We start from the raw sequence: 17,551 nt of genomic DNA on the forward strand, positions 1-17,551 counted from the left end.
GGGTTCTACTGAGAACCCTTTTATCTTTGGAGGGTTCTGCCTAGAACCCTCTATGAACGGTTCAACCAGCCTTATTAGCCTTTAAAATGTTATTATTTATGACAATACATTACATACATAATAAGGCCTTTATTTGAAGGCCTAATTATACCATAACACAGTGGTGTTAGAAATGTCCTGTTTTACAAGCCTCATCAGGCCTGCAAGTCACATTATTCTAGCTTTAACATATCCAACAAGTGGAATTGTTATCTCTCAAATGTAAAAGTCCCCATATTTGGGGACTCAATTTTTTAAAATAATTTAATTCAGTCTGGTATGAGAAGGTAGCCCCTATCGCCAAAAGCAGGGTGTCTGCGGAAAGCTGAGTATCTTGGCTATTGATCGGTGCCTTTAAATCTTTGGTATGACTTACTACCAAAATGGGCATAAACATTTATAAGGGCAGGCCGGGCCGATGACCTAATTTCAAGATGGCTGCTACCAACATTCCGTTGTGCGTTGTGAAGCATAAACAAAATAAACATGGAATATGGTGATAGACACCGAAAGCCGTCTGCCTGTGACCTACCGTTATGGATCACCAGCCCCAAGAGTCAAAATGTTTATTTTACACAATGTTTTCACCAAACAGCAAACATCAAACAAGGTAAGCTTAGATTTGGTCTGTGTTTAAGCTATAGCTACATTCAAATGAATCCTTTGGTAATAGGAACGAATCTAGCCTATTGCCAATGTTATCTGATAATGTATGACTTCAAACTTCTTAGTGATCCCTTCGCGCAGTGATTGATTTGACAACACCTAGTGAAATAGCAGCGCGCCAAATTCAAAAATACTCATAAAAATAATTCATATCATACAAGTGTTATACATGGGTGTAAAGATGAACTTCTTGTTAATCCAGTGTCAGATTTCAAAAAGGCTTTACGGCGAAAGCAAACCATGCTATTATCTGAGGACAGCACCCCATCAAACATACACATGAAAATCATAATTCAACCCACCAGGCACAACACAAACGTCAGAAATAACATGCCTTACCTTTAAAGATCTTCTTCTGTTGGCACTCCAATATGTCCATTAAACATCATAAATGCTCCTTTTGTTCGATAAATTCTGTCGTTATATATCCAAAATGTCCATTTATTTGGCGCGTATGAATCAGAAAATACACCGGTTCCAACTCGCGAAACATGACTACACATTATCTAATTAGTTGCCTGTAAACGTGATCCATACATTTCAAACAACTTTCCTCATCCAACTTTAGGTATTTTTAAACGTAAATAATCACTAAAAGTTCAGACGGAATAATCTGTGTTCAATACCGGAGGAAAACAAAGTGGAGCGAGCTTTCAGGTTATGCGCCTCAACCACAACAGTACACTTCACTCAACCCTTGTTCTGAACCGGGCTACTTCTTCATTTCTCAAAGGAAAAACATCAACCAATTTCTAAAGACTGTTGACATCTAGTGGAAGTGATAGGAACTGCAAGCATCTGCCTTAGAATTCTAGATTCCCATTGAAACCTTATTGAAAAGAGATTGACCTCAAAAAGAACATTCCTGGATGGTTTGTCCTCAGGGTTTCGCCTGCCAAATAAGTTCTGGTATACTCACAGACATCATTCAAACAGTTTTAGAAACTTCAGAGTGTTTTCTATCCAAAATACTAATAATATGCATATCCTAGCTTCTGGGCCTGAGTAGCAGCAGTTTACTTTGGGCACGCTTTTCATCCGGACGTGAAAATTGTGCCCCCTAGCCTTAAGAAGTTTTAATGGGAACATCGAATGTCCACCGAGTGACTATGTCTTTGCTCCTCAAAAATATGATGTTGCCTGCTTACGCACTGTAGTCACCCATACCCCTGTATGTCCCCCGACACCACAACAATGTTTGAGAGATGTTGGTGTTGTAGAAATTTTTATAGTAATGATGGATTGTTTCTCTTTGCTTATTTTAGTTGTTCTTGCCATAATATGGACTTGGTCTTTTACCAAATAGGGACATCTTCTGTATACCACCCCTACCTTGTCACAACACAACTGATTGGCTCAAAAGCAGTAAGGAGGAAAGAAATTCCACATTAACTTTTTTTTTTACCTTTATTTAACCAGGCAAGTCAGTTAAGAACATATTCTTATTATCAATGACGGCCTGGGAACAGTGGGTCAACTGCCTGTTCAGGGGCAGAACGACAGTTTTTTACCTTGTCAGCTCAGGGTTTGAACTCGCAACCTTCCGGTTACTAGTCCAACACTCTAACCACTAGGCTACGCTGCCGCTGAACAGGCAGCGTAGCAACAACTTTAACAAGACACACCTCTTAATTAATTGAAATGCATTCCAGGTGACTACCTCATGAAGCTGGTTGAGAGAATGCCAAGAGTGCAAAGCTGTCGTCAAGCTGTCGTCAAGGCAAAGGGTGGATAGTTTGAAGAATATTTTGATGCATTTTGATTTGTTTAACACTTTGTTGGTTACTACATGATTCCTTGTGTTATTTCATAATTTTGATGTATTCACTAAAATTCTACAATTTAGAAAAATTATAAAAAATAAAGGAAACCCTTGAATGAGTAGGTGTGTCCAAACTTTTGACTTGTACATCTCCTCTGTTTCCAGTATATCCATCATCAGCCACTCATCTTCTTCTATCCCAGCCCTAATCCCGCAGTACGTCCCCGAGATTCTATCCCTGTAGGCTTTGGCAGAGTGCTACAAGAGTGTGACAACAATATGAGAGACTGTGAATGTACTGTATTGTATAATATCAAGCTGTGATATTGACAATGAGAAGGGTGGTGATTCAGCTCCTCACGGTCAGGGATGGGCAAAAATTACAAAACATAATTACAAAATTCCATAAAGATCAATGTATCAAAATAAAAATACATGTATTTTAAAATACTTATATACATTTGCAGGTAGCCGGGCTGAACAGCAACAACATTCTCAGTACAACTGTGACAGTTTGTTGTTTATCTACCTTAGTTGAATGCACTGACTTTAAGTCACTCTGGACAAGTGCCTGCTAAATTACCAAAATGTAAATGTAAATGTGAAAATGAACATACAAAAATAAGCTGAAAAGCACACTGGTTATTATTATTGGCCTTGTTCTGGGGCGGAGTGTATTAGAATACTACTCAGCATGTTTTGCAGTTGTTCAGTAGTTCAGCCCAGTGCAATACAAATGAGAAAATATTCAGAAGTAATTGAAATCTCTACTCGCAGTGCTCCCAGCCCTCAGTCACCTCCATCAGGTTGTGCGCCCTCAGTGCTGCCCTCTTGCTGGTGGAGAAGGGCATGTGCCTCGCACAGGTATGCATCAGAAGTAAGACACAGCCTCACTGCCATGGCCTCACTGCTATGTAGTGGTCACAGATGAACACAGAAGCTGATGATGGTGATTGTGATGTCCCTGCTGGGTTAAAAACAACTACATTTGGGTAAATATTGGACAGAACTCATGTTGGGTTATTTTGACCCAGCTGGGCTGGGTTTTTGATGCTGGGCTATTGAGCTATGATCCACTGGGTCAGACCAGAAGACTTGAGGTGTGGCTTAGTAAGGGCGAGGCATTCAGATAGTTATTTTTTACATTTACATTTACATTTAAGTCATTTAGCAGACGCTCTTATCCAGAGCGACTTACAAATTGGTGCATTCACCTTATGACATCCAGTGGAACAACCACTTTACAATAGTGCATCTAAATATTTTAAGGGGGGTGAGAAGGATTACTTTATCCTATCCTAGGTGTTCCTTAAAGAGGTGGGGTTTCAGGTGTCTCCGGAAGGTGGTGATTGACTCCGCTGTCCTGAAGAAGGAGTTTGTTCCTGGTGGGGAGCCAAACACGAACAGTGAGGTTCAACTGGAAGCCAGTGGAGAGAGCGGAGGAGCGGGGTGACGTGAGAGACTGACTTGGGAAGGTTGAACTGGCGTCGTGAGGGAGTTTGTTCCACCATTGGGGAGCCAGAGCAGCGAACAGTTTTGACTGAGCTGAGCGGGAACTGTACTTCCTCAGTGGTAGGGAGGCGAGCAGGCCAGAGGTGGATGAACGCAGTGCCCTTATTTGGGTGTAGGGCCTGATCAGAGCCTGGAGGTACTGAGGTGCCGTTCCCCTCACAGCTCCGTAGGCAAGCACCATGGTCTTGTAGCGGATGCGAGCTTCAACTGGAAGCCAGTGGAGAGAGCGGAGGAGCGGGGTGACGTGAGAGAACTTGGGAAGGTTGAACACTAGACGGGCTGCGGCGTTCTGGATGAGTTGTAGGGGTTTAATGGCACAGGCAGGGAGCCCAGCCAACAGCGAGTTGCAGTAATCCAGACGGGAGATGACAAGTGCCTGGATTAGGACCTGCGCCGCTTCCTGTGTGAGGCAGGGTCGTACTCTGCGGATGTTGTAGAGCATGAACCTACAGGAACGGGCCACCGCCTCACCGCCTTGCTTAACCTTGTCTTTCAAGACTGAAATCACAAACTCGATGATCAGTAAAAATGAGAAAAACAACGCCCAGATCACAGCCACAGGCATTAAATCGTTTGGCAGAACGGATGTATGTTAGTTGAGAACGACAGTTTGTTGTCCAGGATCACGCCAAGGTTCTTAGCGCTCTGGGAGGAGGACACAATGGAGTTGTCAACCGTGATGGCGAGATCATGGAACGGGCAGTCCTTCCCCGGGAGGAAGAGCAGCTCCGTCTTGCCGAAGTTCAGCTTGAGGTGGTGATCCGTCATCCACACTGATATGTCTGCCAGACATGCAGAGATGCGATTCGCCACCTGGTCATCAGAATAATTTTTTGCCACCCATGAGAGTAAATGTAATTCCGGTTTAACGCTGAGACTTTTGTATCTTAATCCCAATGTTGGGATAGTTACTACTTTGTTATAACATGTAAATAACATTATTCATTTTATGGTAAAATAGGTCATGTGTAAAAATATAGAAGAAAAATCCAAAAGTGCAGTGTACAAATTTAACATGATGAACATGGCCAAAAATACCCATCTGAAAGCCACACCCCCAATAGGCCACGCCTTTGGATTAACCAAACTGATGGGCTCTGGCCTCTTACTGGACATGAAATAACAAAATGTCCAGCAACTCCGCAATAGAGGCACAGGCGGTTGGTGATCCTCTGGTCGAATCCCTCCCAGCTGCATGGGCCTCAGGCCAGAGGAGGGAGATGGTTGCGATGGGAGCAGGGAAACACCGTTGATGGGTTAAATGAACCAAAAATGTGATTTGTATTCACTTTCATGGTGGGTTGACTCAGCTGATGGGTCTTTTTTAAAGGTACTGAACAGTCATTTTGATTACCATGTAAAATAGCCTTTTGAGTGACTAAAATATCATCCATAATACATTTTGTTGTGTTACAGCTCAAATTTCAAAAATCAAATCAAATGTATTTATATAGCCCTTCGTACATCAGCTGATATCTCAAAGTGCTGTACAGAAACCCAGCCTAAAACCCCAAACAGCAAGCAATGCAGGTGTAGAAGCACGGTGGCTAGGAAAAACTCCCGAGAAAGGCCAAAACCTAGGAAGAAACGTAAAGAGGAACCAGGCTATGTGGGGTGGCCAGTCCTCTTCTGGCTGTGCCAGGTGGAGATTGTAACAGAACATGGCCAAGATGTTCAAATGTTCATAAATGACCAGCATGGTCGAATAATAATAAGGCAGAACAGTTGAAAATGGTAGCAGCACAAAACATGGTACAAACATTATTGGGCACAGACAACAACACAAATGGTAAGAAAGTAGAGACAACAATACATAATGTGAAGCAGCCACAACTGTCACTAAGAGTGTCCATGATTGAGTTTTTGAATGAAGAGATGGAGATAAAAAATGGTCCAGTTTGAGTGTTTTTTGCAGCTCGTTCCAGTCACTAGCTGCAGCGAACTGAAAAGAGGAGCGACCAAGGGATGTGTGTGCTTTTTTGAGAGCCCATGCTCTAACAATGGAACATATAGGGAAATAATTAAATCTAGCTCCCAGTATGCAATTCCTATGACTTCCACTGGGAGTCAGCACTCAATGTTCAAGGTTACAGGCTTGTTTCTTCCAAAACGAGTAAGAATAATGAGTTTTACTACAGGGACAGTCTTGGAAATTTGCCCATCTTCCCAAGGCAATGGGCAACATCCACAGCATTCTCCATGTAATTCTTTCCATGCTCAGGTGCCACATTCAGGCAGATATCTATCACCTTTCGTTTGACATTTCCGTTGGTTTTCTCTGAAACCCAGTTAAGACACAGAGCCCACCTCCGTCGGGCGCACCACCATAGAAGCGACGGTTTTCTCCAGTACAGCACACTTTTTTACAAAGTCTCGCTGAATGCAAAATTCACAGACGCCTTGAGCTCTTTGATGCATGATGCATTCTCCTTCACCATCTTCTCCAGGTTGTCAGCTCTCTCGTTTGTTTTAGCCGTAACTGCTTGGATGATGTGCGACTGCAGATCATAAAGTGAAAGATCATTTCGCTTCATCTTGTGGATAGGGCTGTATTAGGAGCTATTCACTGGGGTATCTGAGTCATTTGAAACCCCTTCCCCATCAGTAAGCATTTCATCCTCAGAAGAATCAGGGCCAAGGGATAGCTGTCTTGCTCTTGATTAAACATGTTCAGTAGCTAGGTTAACCATTTCTTGACTACATCCTTGTGGCTAGCATTGGCTTTTTTACCTTTTCCTCTTGAGTCCCCAACAACCGGAAATTCTGGTTTTCAGGGGAAATAGAAAGAGAGCGTGTGACGTGACTTCCACTTTTGGACTTTAACGAGAGTCGTCACTAGTTACGACAGCCACAAAGTCATAGTTATGGCTAAACCCACCCATTTCTACCATTTAGTTTCAGGTGTTTCCTTTACGCCTGCTACTTTAGGTTATGGGGAGCAATGAGTGAACACCATAGAAGAAGACCAAAATATGACAACAAAGATGGAAAAGGCCTATGGTTCCCCCTGTCTCCTAAAGTGGGAATGCACCAGATCTGTACTCTATTTTACGCATGCTAAGACTACAATAAACATATTACAATATGGTGAAACTATCGTACTCTGTCTCTACTTTTGTTAGATGTTCTAACTCAAGAGAGTAACGAAGTTCAAGTTAAATTCTTCCATTTGCCACACAGAGGAAGAAGGTACAGTGGTTTGTTGAATATGTACAGTAACATAGAAATATGTAAATACACTACAGTATATATGAGAATATTCCAAGATGGAACCTGAAAACTGCTGAGTAGAACAAAGATTATTATACACCAAAGCCGTCATTCAGAATGATTTCAATATGGCTGTTAGAGTAGGACAGGTAGGGGGCAGATGTTTGTGAGAGTGAGTGAAGTCCAGTTTTGCAACTAACCTTTTTCAAACCTGTTCCGAGTCATGTTTTTCTCAGGACCAAACCAGTGTGCAACTCTATTGTCTGGGCCTAGAAAAGAGTCCGACTGGATTTGTATGACAATGGAATTCAATCTAAAGGGAGCATGAGGTTGACATGTGCTTTGTGTCATGGGGGCAGATATATAGAACAGTTTGTGCTGACATGATAACTCACCTGATTTTACTAACAATGCTCTGTCCTTTTTTCGGACACATAAAAGGCTCTGGGATGAGTACAGGCCTGTCCTGTTGACCTACACAGTCATGATGGGTAAGGTAAGCAGAACATATAATTGTCGTAAAAAGAATAACATTACAGACTGTCAAGTCTATTGCAATTCAAGTTCAGGTTTAGTCATAAGAGTTCTGTGTGAAATCCTAATTGTTGTACGATCCCAGGAAAATTGTTGCCTGCTTCCAGATATGATTGTGCTGTATACCCAACTCCCGTAGCAGTTGTTTGGCATGACATTGACAATGACCATGACAATAGGTGTTAGTGCGTCAGCACATACAGATCTGGGACCAGGCCAGGAAAATAGTACTTGAGGGGGTTCTCCTATCCTTTGTGCAATTCTCAAAAATACTTGCAATGTCAATTTCATGTGTAAATCCAAATAAAGAGGTGTTTTTCACCCAGAAAGTAGGTTCTAAGCTAGTTTGATTCAAATGTCGAGATGTTTTTGTGCTTGTATTCCCATTACTTTAGAGGCTTTCATTAAAATCTATAGATGTGCTTCTGCCTGTATTCCCATTAACTTTAGAGGCTCTCTGTTCAGATCATCTTCTACGAGGGCAGGAATTTTGAGGGACGCCACTATGAGTGCAGTGGTGACTGCGCTGACATGCACTCCCACTTCTCCCGGTGTAACTCCATCCGGGTGGACAGTGGGTGCTGGGTGGCCTATGAGAAGTCTAACTATTCTGGGTACCAGTATATGCTGACAAGGGGGAAGTACCCCGACCACCACCGCTGGTCCGGCTTCAACGACTGCATCCGCTCCTGTCGCATCATCCCTGCTGTGAGAACAACTTCACCTTGACTGACAAGACACAACATAGCACAAACAAATGCTCTTGAATCTGTTATACCTTCATAAACAGTTATGACAGCTGACACAAGTTAGACATGGCTGCATATGCAATTGACTTGACACAAACTTGTATATGTGGGATGTATTGACATGTTGAATGCACCGAGGTGTCTGTTTTGAACTACTGGCACACAGCTCGGACACCCATGCATACCACACAAGACATGCCACCAGAGGTCTCTTCACAGTCCCCAAGTCCAGAACAGACTATGGGAGGCGCACAGTACTACTCTATTCCACATCAAGTAACTCATGCCGGCAGTAAAATTAGATTTAAAAAAGAGATCAAAATACTGTGAAGCAACACAAACATAGACACATGCATACAAAACACACAATAACATATGTATTATACACACATGTATACATGGATTCTGTGTTATACATATGTGGTTAGTGGAGTGAAGACCTGAGGGCGCACAATTAATATATTGTGAAATCTGTTATGAATGTATTGTAATGTTTTCCAAACTGCCTTAATTTTGCTGGACCCCAGGAAGAGTAGCTGCTGCCTTGGCATGGGGATGGGGATCCATAATAAATACAAATACAAACTATTATTTAGGAATGTTTGTATGAGGTATGCCTTGCCAATTGAAATTGACCAAAACAACAATTTTGTTTGAATCAATACAGGCTTAAATGTAACTGTCAGATTGTTGTCAGATTCAGATTCAAGATTACTATACATTTACATCAGCTGTCATGATTGAGTAGAAAACCTTACATCATTTTTATGACAATATTGTGTGCACCTAGGGAGCCTTCATACTGTTCAGACCTAAAAGTCTAATATAGAAAACCATTATTTCAGTTCTTTAAAGTTTATCAATTTTCTCTTTGCGCAGTATACTGGAAACTACAGGATGAAGATCTTTGAGAGATCAGACTTTGGGGGCAAGATGATGGAGCTGAGCGATGACTGTCCCAGCCTGCAGGACCGCTTCCACCTCAGAGACATCTCATCCTGCAATGTCATGGAGGGCTACTGGATCCTTCATGAGCACCCCAACTACAGGGGTCGCCAGTACGTCCTACGCCCTGGCGAGTACAACAAGCACAGCGACTGGGGCAGCATGACCTCCACCAGTGGCTCAGTGCGTCGTGTCATAGAGCTGAAGCAAACCAACCAATAAAGCAGAGTCTCTAGATCTCTCTCCAGCCAGGCTAGATCTCTCTAAAAGCCTGTAGAATTCTGTACAGGGGTTGACGAAATGAGTCAATCTCAACATACCGTTGGTGTCAGGGAATAAGGAGATTGTCCTTTGATAATTAGTATCACTGGATGATAATATGACTGGGCTGAAGTAAGAAAGCAGTGTCTTGGAATCCTGGTGTAGATGTACAAAGAGCATTTAGAAGGTTTTATGCCGACAGAAGTGCATTTATACACACCCTCCGCTCACATTGAATAATAAACCAGTGGATGGTAGGATGGAACAGTATATTTAATTGTGTCCCTAATGTAGCGGCAAAGACAGTTGCAACTTCTTCCAACTGAGAAGCCTGCTTAAATTGTTGTGGTGTTTTAACAATATTCTGACCTCCTAAATTCAAACACATGAATTTGTGTCTGAGGCAAAATCACTTTGTTAACTTGTCAATGTTACACTTGTCATGGAATTGCCACCAGGGACTCAAAAGTCAAACTTGAATGAATCATTTTTTATTATAATCATTCTTTAGAATGCTGGGGAGGTCACAGTCAAACTTAGATGCATAAAGTACCGGTCTGAAATGAGCTCTTTCAGGGCAGTCCTTTAAGTTCTCTTATATACTGCTTACACAGACACGCTACTGTTTATAGGCATTGTTCATAGGCTTGGTTCCTGCATGTGTCTGGTACCGTGTCCTATCTTAACTTTTAGAACATTCTGACAAAAGGTCTGAGGAGGGGGTCATGACCGTCTCCCACTCATATCTCTACCAAGCACCCACAGGAACCAATGATTGTATGAGACAAGATGTACTCAAGGTTGTCTCCAGACTATGCATTTATCCTCCACATTCCCTACTTGTATCACTTCTATGATAATAATCGTTACAAATTTAATGAGATAAACACTTTCAAACCCTTCATTCTGGGTTATACAATTTAATTATTATGGTAATAGTATTATCATAATAAAGGTTATGCTTCTATTTAACGGCAGTGAATTTATCAAATATACACACACATACACAGCATGGTAAAATTAGGCAAACTAAGCAAATAACACACGCTGCAGCCTATTTGGCAATATGGGATCCCCAACTTCCAAATAGGGATTCCAACCAAGTTTTAAGCGTTCACTTTGTTTGTGGGGAATTATTCTTAGCAACAGTGACAATGTATTCGGCGAGATCAGGCATATTTGAAGAATTGATCTGGGACAAAAGTACAACATTTCATCGCCAACGATTGCACGAGTGCCCCCACCTGCCAAAAATATAGTCAAGTACACATGGATTTTGTGTTATACATACGTGGTAGTAGAGTAAAGGCCTGAGGGCACACAATTCATATGTTGTGAAATCTGTTATGAATGTATTGTAATGTTTTCATTACTCTGTTTTGCCAAGCCAATATACACAATTATTTTTGTTCACCATTCAGTTGTTCCAGGGCATTTCAAGTAGCATTGCCAATTTTCTCTACATGTGTAGTGATGTCACGAATTTGGTCTAGGGCACATGTACATCGTACCCAGTGAAAAACACATCAAAGACAATGGAGGCAGGTCAGCTAGAGACCTCTTATCTCTCCTCATTCCAGGGGGTTGTAGTCTCTTAAACAGAGCCTTCGGATCTTTTCATTGTTTGTAAAGGGTTCTCAGAGCTGTCACCACAAACCTAACAGGGCAAGTATTTGATCCATTAAGATCGAACTCAACCCCCACACTCAACATTCCTTTTCTTTGGATATCAGGTCAGCAACCAATTCTGCTCTAGATAAGAACAAATTGTCCTCATGATTGCGAGGGCCCAGCAGGACTCTCCTTTCACGATGACTTCCGGGCAACTCCAGGCCTGAGTTGGTCCCTTTGGCTCAGGACTCCTTCTATGATTGTCATCTTCTGGGCCACTACTCCGAGTCTGCTTTGGTCTCTTTGGCTCGGAACTTATTTCACCCTTATAGAAACAGTCTGTCTCCAAGACAGGCCTCCTTTGTACTTTGCGTACGGCCACAAATACATTTGCACATAAATCATTCCATCTAACCCATAAGACATGAATTGCTCTACATACAAAAAACTTGCTCAAGTAGATCAAGTAGATTTAGTAAATCAATTACGGGCACGGTTGACCTCACCCCTCCTTCACAGCACTCATTCTTCTGGTGTTTCTTCATTTCCTTCTTCAGATAGCTTTACAGTTTGTCCTCCCAATATCACACATGTTCAAAGTGCATGGCCTTTGATCATGTCTCCATTCCAATATCTGGGGAATAATCTGATTTTCCCAAGCAGACAAATCTCTCACCTGGGCCGCGACTGTCTTTTACGGCCCATTAGGTCTTGTCCATTTTACCTACCAGTACACCAGCAGCATGAGAGCATTTTGGACGGGGTTTCTCTCTATGCTCGCTCCACTTGGATTAATGTTGCACTCCTGAGAGAAAAGGCATGAGAGAAAAGGCAGTTGATAGCTTCGACTGGATGCTGTGTACAAGTTTCTGGCTCAGACTCAGGTCTCAGGTAGAAGTAGTGAAGGACCATAATGAATGCCATTATCGCTATTACTTCAGCCAGTTAGAGGGGGTGAGGTAGAGGGGGTGAGGTTCACACTGTTCTCAGTCAAATGATCTCTTCCCATTACTTTTAGATACCATCTGTGGTCAGAGGACATGAGAGGACAGACCACAATAAAAGTTTAGTTAATGGAATTTCTGCTTCAGGAAATCCAAACAAAATATTTACTGTATGACAAATTATTACTTCTACCAATATTATGAATACAAATTTCTAAGACACATGTCAGAAAATAACAAGACACTATTGAAACCATTTTTGCAAACTGGCTTATACTCCCCTATCACAGTGGTGATCTCAGGGCTAATCCTTTGGGAGAAATCCCCACCAACCAGCAGACCCAATCTGATGAGATTTGCATTGAAGCAAGACAAAAACAAAACAAACAAAACAACAATACACTTCTTAATATATAATATCTCATCCTTTACCCAATCAAGGTTACCTGCTTTGGTCCACATGGCATAGTCTCAGTATGGTCTCTTAACAATCCACAAACCCAACAATCTGATACATTCTGTAGTATAGAGACATTGCTCACTATTTGTAGGGCCCCAGGGGACTGGTAATTCCCCCTTTGGACACATGACTCACATTGTAATTCATGCATCCAAAAAAACAACAACACTGCCGGTTAAATAAAAAAGAAACTAATCAGAATAACAAATCAAATTTGAATTACAACTCTTGATAACTCCATAAGGAAATCATTGAATCCCATAAGGTAATAGTCAAATAGACTAGAGACAGGTGTCCCTTGTTCATGTGCAGCTCTCTTTCTATCTCTTCTTCTCATGGTCCGAATCAAACATAGGACTATTGATGAATTATAAACTTCTTCCTAATTATCAGTGTTTACATATTCAATTTAAATCTCACCCAATGTCTCTAGTCTTTCTAGTGAGGCTGATCAGACCTCACCAGAAAGTCAGAACAGAGGTCAGAGGTCATTCAACCCCATTAAGTGAGTGTTTCTTTATATTTTCTTTCCTTGTACTTCAGACTCATTATTTAAAGACATTGCAAACATTTGTGTATCAGGTTTACGTCGTGTTTTTCAGTACATTTCTTACCAAGATAATTTACGTGTGCAACAAAAACTCTGACAACAGAAACTTGAGAAAATGTCATTTGTGTGCCCCTTTAAGGTGCATCCTAAAACTCAAATAAAAAGACCACACACAATAAATCAAACACAGGATTAACACCACTAACAAATATTCATAACGGGTGGGTTGTGTGTGGGTGCTGGCGTGTGTGGTAAAATGTAGGGTGAAAGCAAACATAATGGCAAGGCCTTACTAAATTTGTGAGCTCCCTTAACAGCCGGATCCGGATACCTTTATACTGTATAGTACAACATCTCAATAACTCCTCAAAGGTAGAGATACAGAATTATTGGTAAACTTGGTACTGGACATTCACCAGTCCTGGAAGAACAAAAAAATACTTAGTTTTCACTTTGCTACATCTTAGTCAGTCCAGAGAATTCTTAATCGAGTTTACTGCATCTTGATAAAACCATGCGTATACAGAATCATACTTTCCGACATGTCAGATGATATTGTCCCATCTAAAGTAAACAATCCCAGAGCCCCTTTCTTGTAATCTTAGCATTTTTGACCGATTGCATTGACATTTAATCTATACTAACCGTCTCCAGACTATACATTTTTCAATGACACAGTGTTTAGAATATAATTAAATTATTGCAGTTGATGTTTGAAGTGTGTGGCAATTCAATGCTGGTGTTTTTGATGTTCACTACAAGTAAATCAAGTTAGAGCAATCACATTGTGATATAATCACAATAATAATACATACCAACAAATAAACCAAGTAAATCTGTAAATCAAGGAGTCCATATATTTGCTTTACCATGATTGTGAAACAAACATGATACAGAACATGAAGTACCGAACTGTACATCATATTTATTTTTCAAAGCGTCTGAGGCAAGAGGAGACACAGATAATAACACAAACAGGAGGATGTTTTGAGGACCTGTACTGACACCAAACGTGACCATAAACATAAAAAACAGAAACATTTCTATAAAAAATGTAAGTCACAAACATCTATTAGGGCCAGTTAACAATCATGATCACAAATCATTTTAACATACAAAAAAGTATTAATATAGGGGCACTTATTGTACAAAACATCCAACATCTGTGCTTTCACTATATAAAACACACTGTTGAGACATTGTTGTGATCATCAGACACTCACGATGGCGTTTGGCCTCCAGGATCATATATACACTACCAGTCTAAAGTTTGGACACACCTACTTATTCATGGGTTTTTCTTTATTTTTTACTATTTTTTACATTCTAGAATAATAGTGAAGACTTCAAAACTATGAAATAACACATATGGAATCATGTAGTAACCAAAAAAGTGTCAAACAAATCAAAATATATTTTAGATTTTTCAAAGTAGCCAACCTTTGCCTTGATGACAGCTTTACACACTCTTGGCATTCTCTCAACCAGATGCATGAGGTTGTCACCTGGAATAATTAACAGGAGTGCATTGTTAAAAGTTTATTTATGGAATTTCCTTCTTAATGCATTTGAGCCAATCAGTTGTGTTGTGTTGTGACAAGGTACGGTTGGTATACAGAAGAAAGCCATATTTAGTATAAGTCCATATTATGGCAAGAACAGCTAAAATGAGCAAAGAGAAACAACAAACCATCATTACTTTAAGACATGAAGGTCAGTCAATACGGAACATTTCAAGAACTTTGAACGTTTCTTCAAGTGCAGTCGCAAAAACCATCAAGCACTATGATGAAACTGGCTCTCATGAGGACCACCACAGGAAAGGAAAATACAGAGTGACCTCTGATGCAGAGAATAAGTTCATTAGAGTTACCAGCCTCAGAAATTGCAGCCCAGATAAATGCTTCACAGAGTTCAAATAACAGACACATCTCAACTCCAACTGAGATTGCATGAACAGGGCCTTCATGGTCGAATTGCTGCAAAGAAACCACTACTACCAGAAACCACCAGATATGTGAACATTATTAATGTGACTAGTGTTCCATTCCTTAAAGTGGCCAGTGATTCCTAGTCTATGCCTATAGGCAGCAGCCTCTAATGTGCTAGTGATGGCTGTTTAACAGTTTGGTGGCTTTTTTTCAGTCTCTCTGTCCCAGCTTTGATGCACCTGTACTGACAACGCCTTCTGGATGATAGCGGGGTGAACAGTCAGTGGCTCGGGTGGTTGATGTCCTTGATGATCTTTTGGCCTTCCTGTGACATCAGGTGTTGTAGTTGTCCTGGAGGGCTGGTAGTTTGCCCTGGGTAATGCGTTGGGCAGACAACACCCTCCTCTGGAGAGCCTTGCAGTTGTGGGCGGTGCAGTTGCCGTACCAGACGGTGATACAGCCCGATAGGATGCTTTCAATTGTGCATCTGTAAAAAATAGTGAGGGTTTTAGGTGATAAGCCACATTTCTTTAGCCTCCTGGGGTTGCAGAGGCTCTGTTGCGTCCACCACACTGTCTATGTGGGTGGTCCATATCAGTTTATCAGTGATGTGTACACCAAGGAACTTGAAGCTTTCCACCTTTTCCACTGTGGTCCCGTCGATGTAAGTAGGGGGGTGCACCCACTGCTGTTTCCTGAAGTCTACGATTATCTCCTTTGTTTTGATGACATTGAGTGAGAGGTTTTTTTCCAGGCACCAAACTCCCAGAGCCCTCACCTCAAGAAGCTACTTAACTTTAACGCGTAACACTCCCTTTCCATTATTATTCTATCTAGCAAGCTTACTAAACTAGGCCTTTCCATTTCTGTTATGTTGTGTTGTGTTTTAGCTACATGATGTGAATGATTTTTTACTTTTTCTTCAAATATCGCTTGAACACAAAGCATCCTTGGACTGGACTGAACTAGCTAGCTAACGATAGCAGCAGCTACCGTAGGGTGTGCGAGAATGGGCGGCTTAGATTATGCTGAGTGTAACTTTTATAACTGTTGTACCTGTCAGATTTCAGTCATTCAGGAGATGGAATAATACTGGAGTCCAAAGGCGACAAACTGGGAGAAGCCGGCTGATAAATATGAGTGTTTGCCTGATCACTGTCACTACCATCCAGCTGCTGAACAGGATAGGTAAGTTTTTCTTATATCCATGCGGACGCACACACAGTGCAGTGCACATTGCTTGCTTTGTTAGTCAGCTACAGTGGGGAGAACAAGTATTTGATACACTGCCAATTTTGCAGGTTTTCCTACTTACAAAGCATGTAGAGGTCTGTCATTTTTATCATAGGTACACTTCAATTGTGAGAGACGGAATATAAAACAAAAATCCAGAAAATCACATTTTATGATTTTGAAGTAATTAATTTGCATTTTATTGCATGACATATGTATTTCATACATCAGAAAAACAGAACTTAATATTTGGTACAGAAACCTTTGTTTGCAATTGCAGAGATCATACGTTTCCTGTAGTTCTTGACCAGGTTTGCACACACTGCAGCAGGGATTTTGGCCCACTCCTCCATTACAGACCTTCTCCAGATCCTTCAGGTTCATGCTTTGTAAGTAGTGCTTGCAAAATCGGCAGTGTATCAAATACTTGTTCTCCCCACTGTATATCACCAAGACTTGGTAATTCATTGCTTAATAAATGGTCAAATGTATTTTCTATGTGCCGTTTCCTTTCTGAACTGGTTTTAATGCCCATTCTAGAATTCAATAATGCTGTGGTATAAATATATTTATTCTTAACACTAACAGAAATGCGTATTGCAGACGATAGAGGAGACAATACAGAGGATGGTCTCTCATCCAGAGCAGCCTGGTGGAGTGCCCTTCAAAATCAAATACAGTGGGGCAAAAATCACATTGAAAGATTTTTAATGAATTTATTTGCAAATTATGGTGGAAACTAAGTATTTGATCACCTACAAACAAGCAAGATTTCTGGTTCTCACAGACCTGTAACTTCTTCTTTAAGAGGCTCCTCTGTTCTCTACTCGTTACCTGTATTAATGGCACCTGTTTGAACTTGTTATCAGTATAAAAGACACCTGTCCACAACCTCAAACAGTCACACTGTCATGTTTTGTCATTGGTTATCATGTCTTGTCTCTGTGCTTCCCTTCTATTCGTTTCCCTCTGCTGGTCTTATTAGGTTCTTTCCCTCTTTCTATCCCTCTCTTCCCCTCCCTCTCTCCCTCTCTCGCTCTCTCTCCTTATCGTTCCGTTCCTGCTCCCAGCTGTTCCTCATTTACTCTTTTCACACCTGTCCCCTATTTTGCCCTCTGATTAGAGCTACTATTTCTCCCCTTGT

The 17,551-nt window shown here is 41.2% G+C and overlaps 1 protein-coding gene across 2 annotated transcripts; it reads left to right on the forward strand.

The window, feature by feature from the left end:
* The first annotated feature begins 602 nt into the window (after positions 1–602).
* LOC124041498 (gamma-crystallin S-1-like) lies at positions 603–11,023 on the forward strand. Of its 2 annotated transcripts, XM_046359161.1 has the most exons (4): positions 603–649; positions 7,631–7,685; positions 8,189–8,431; positions 9,352–11,023. In XM_046359161.1, the coding sequence occupies exons 1-4, from the start codon at positions 618–620 to the stop codon at positions 9,637–9,639; spliced, it is 618 nt and encodes a 205-aa protein (XP_046215117.1). In that variant the 5' UTR covers positions 603–617; the 3' UTR covers positions 9,640–11,023. The 2 variants fall into 2 exon arrangements, with proteins under 2 accessions (XP_046215117.1, XP_046215118.1); XM_046359162.1 differs by lacking the exon at positions 603–649 and having other exon boundaries at positions 7,669–7,685; positions 8,174–8,431.
* Positions 11,024–17,551: the final 6,528 nt, after the last annotated feature.

The sequence above is a fragment of the Oncorhynchus gorbuscha genome, linkage group LG08 (assembly GCF_021184085.1).
Source record: "Oncorhynchus gorbuscha isolate QuinsamMale2020 ecotype Even-year linkage group LG08, OgorEven_v1.0, whole genome shotgun sequence".
NCBI classification, from domain to species: Eukaryota; Metazoa; Chordata; class Actinopteri; order Salmoniformes; family Salmonidae; genus Oncorhynchus; species Oncorhynchus gorbuscha.

Bases quoted from the DNA above. Each gene is read 5' to 3' on its own strand.
- LOC124041498 (XM_046359161.1), top strand. From the start codon at position 618: ATGTTTTCACCAAACAGCAAACATCAAACAAG. The intron at 650-7,630 runs GTAAGCTTAGAT...GACACATAAAAG, and splicing joins AACAGCAAACATCAAACAAG to GCTCTGGGATGAGTACAGGC. The intron at 7,686-8,188 runs GTAAGCAGAACA...CTCTCTGTTCAG, and splicing joins ACACAGTCATGATGGGTAAG to ATCATCTTCTACGAGGGCAG.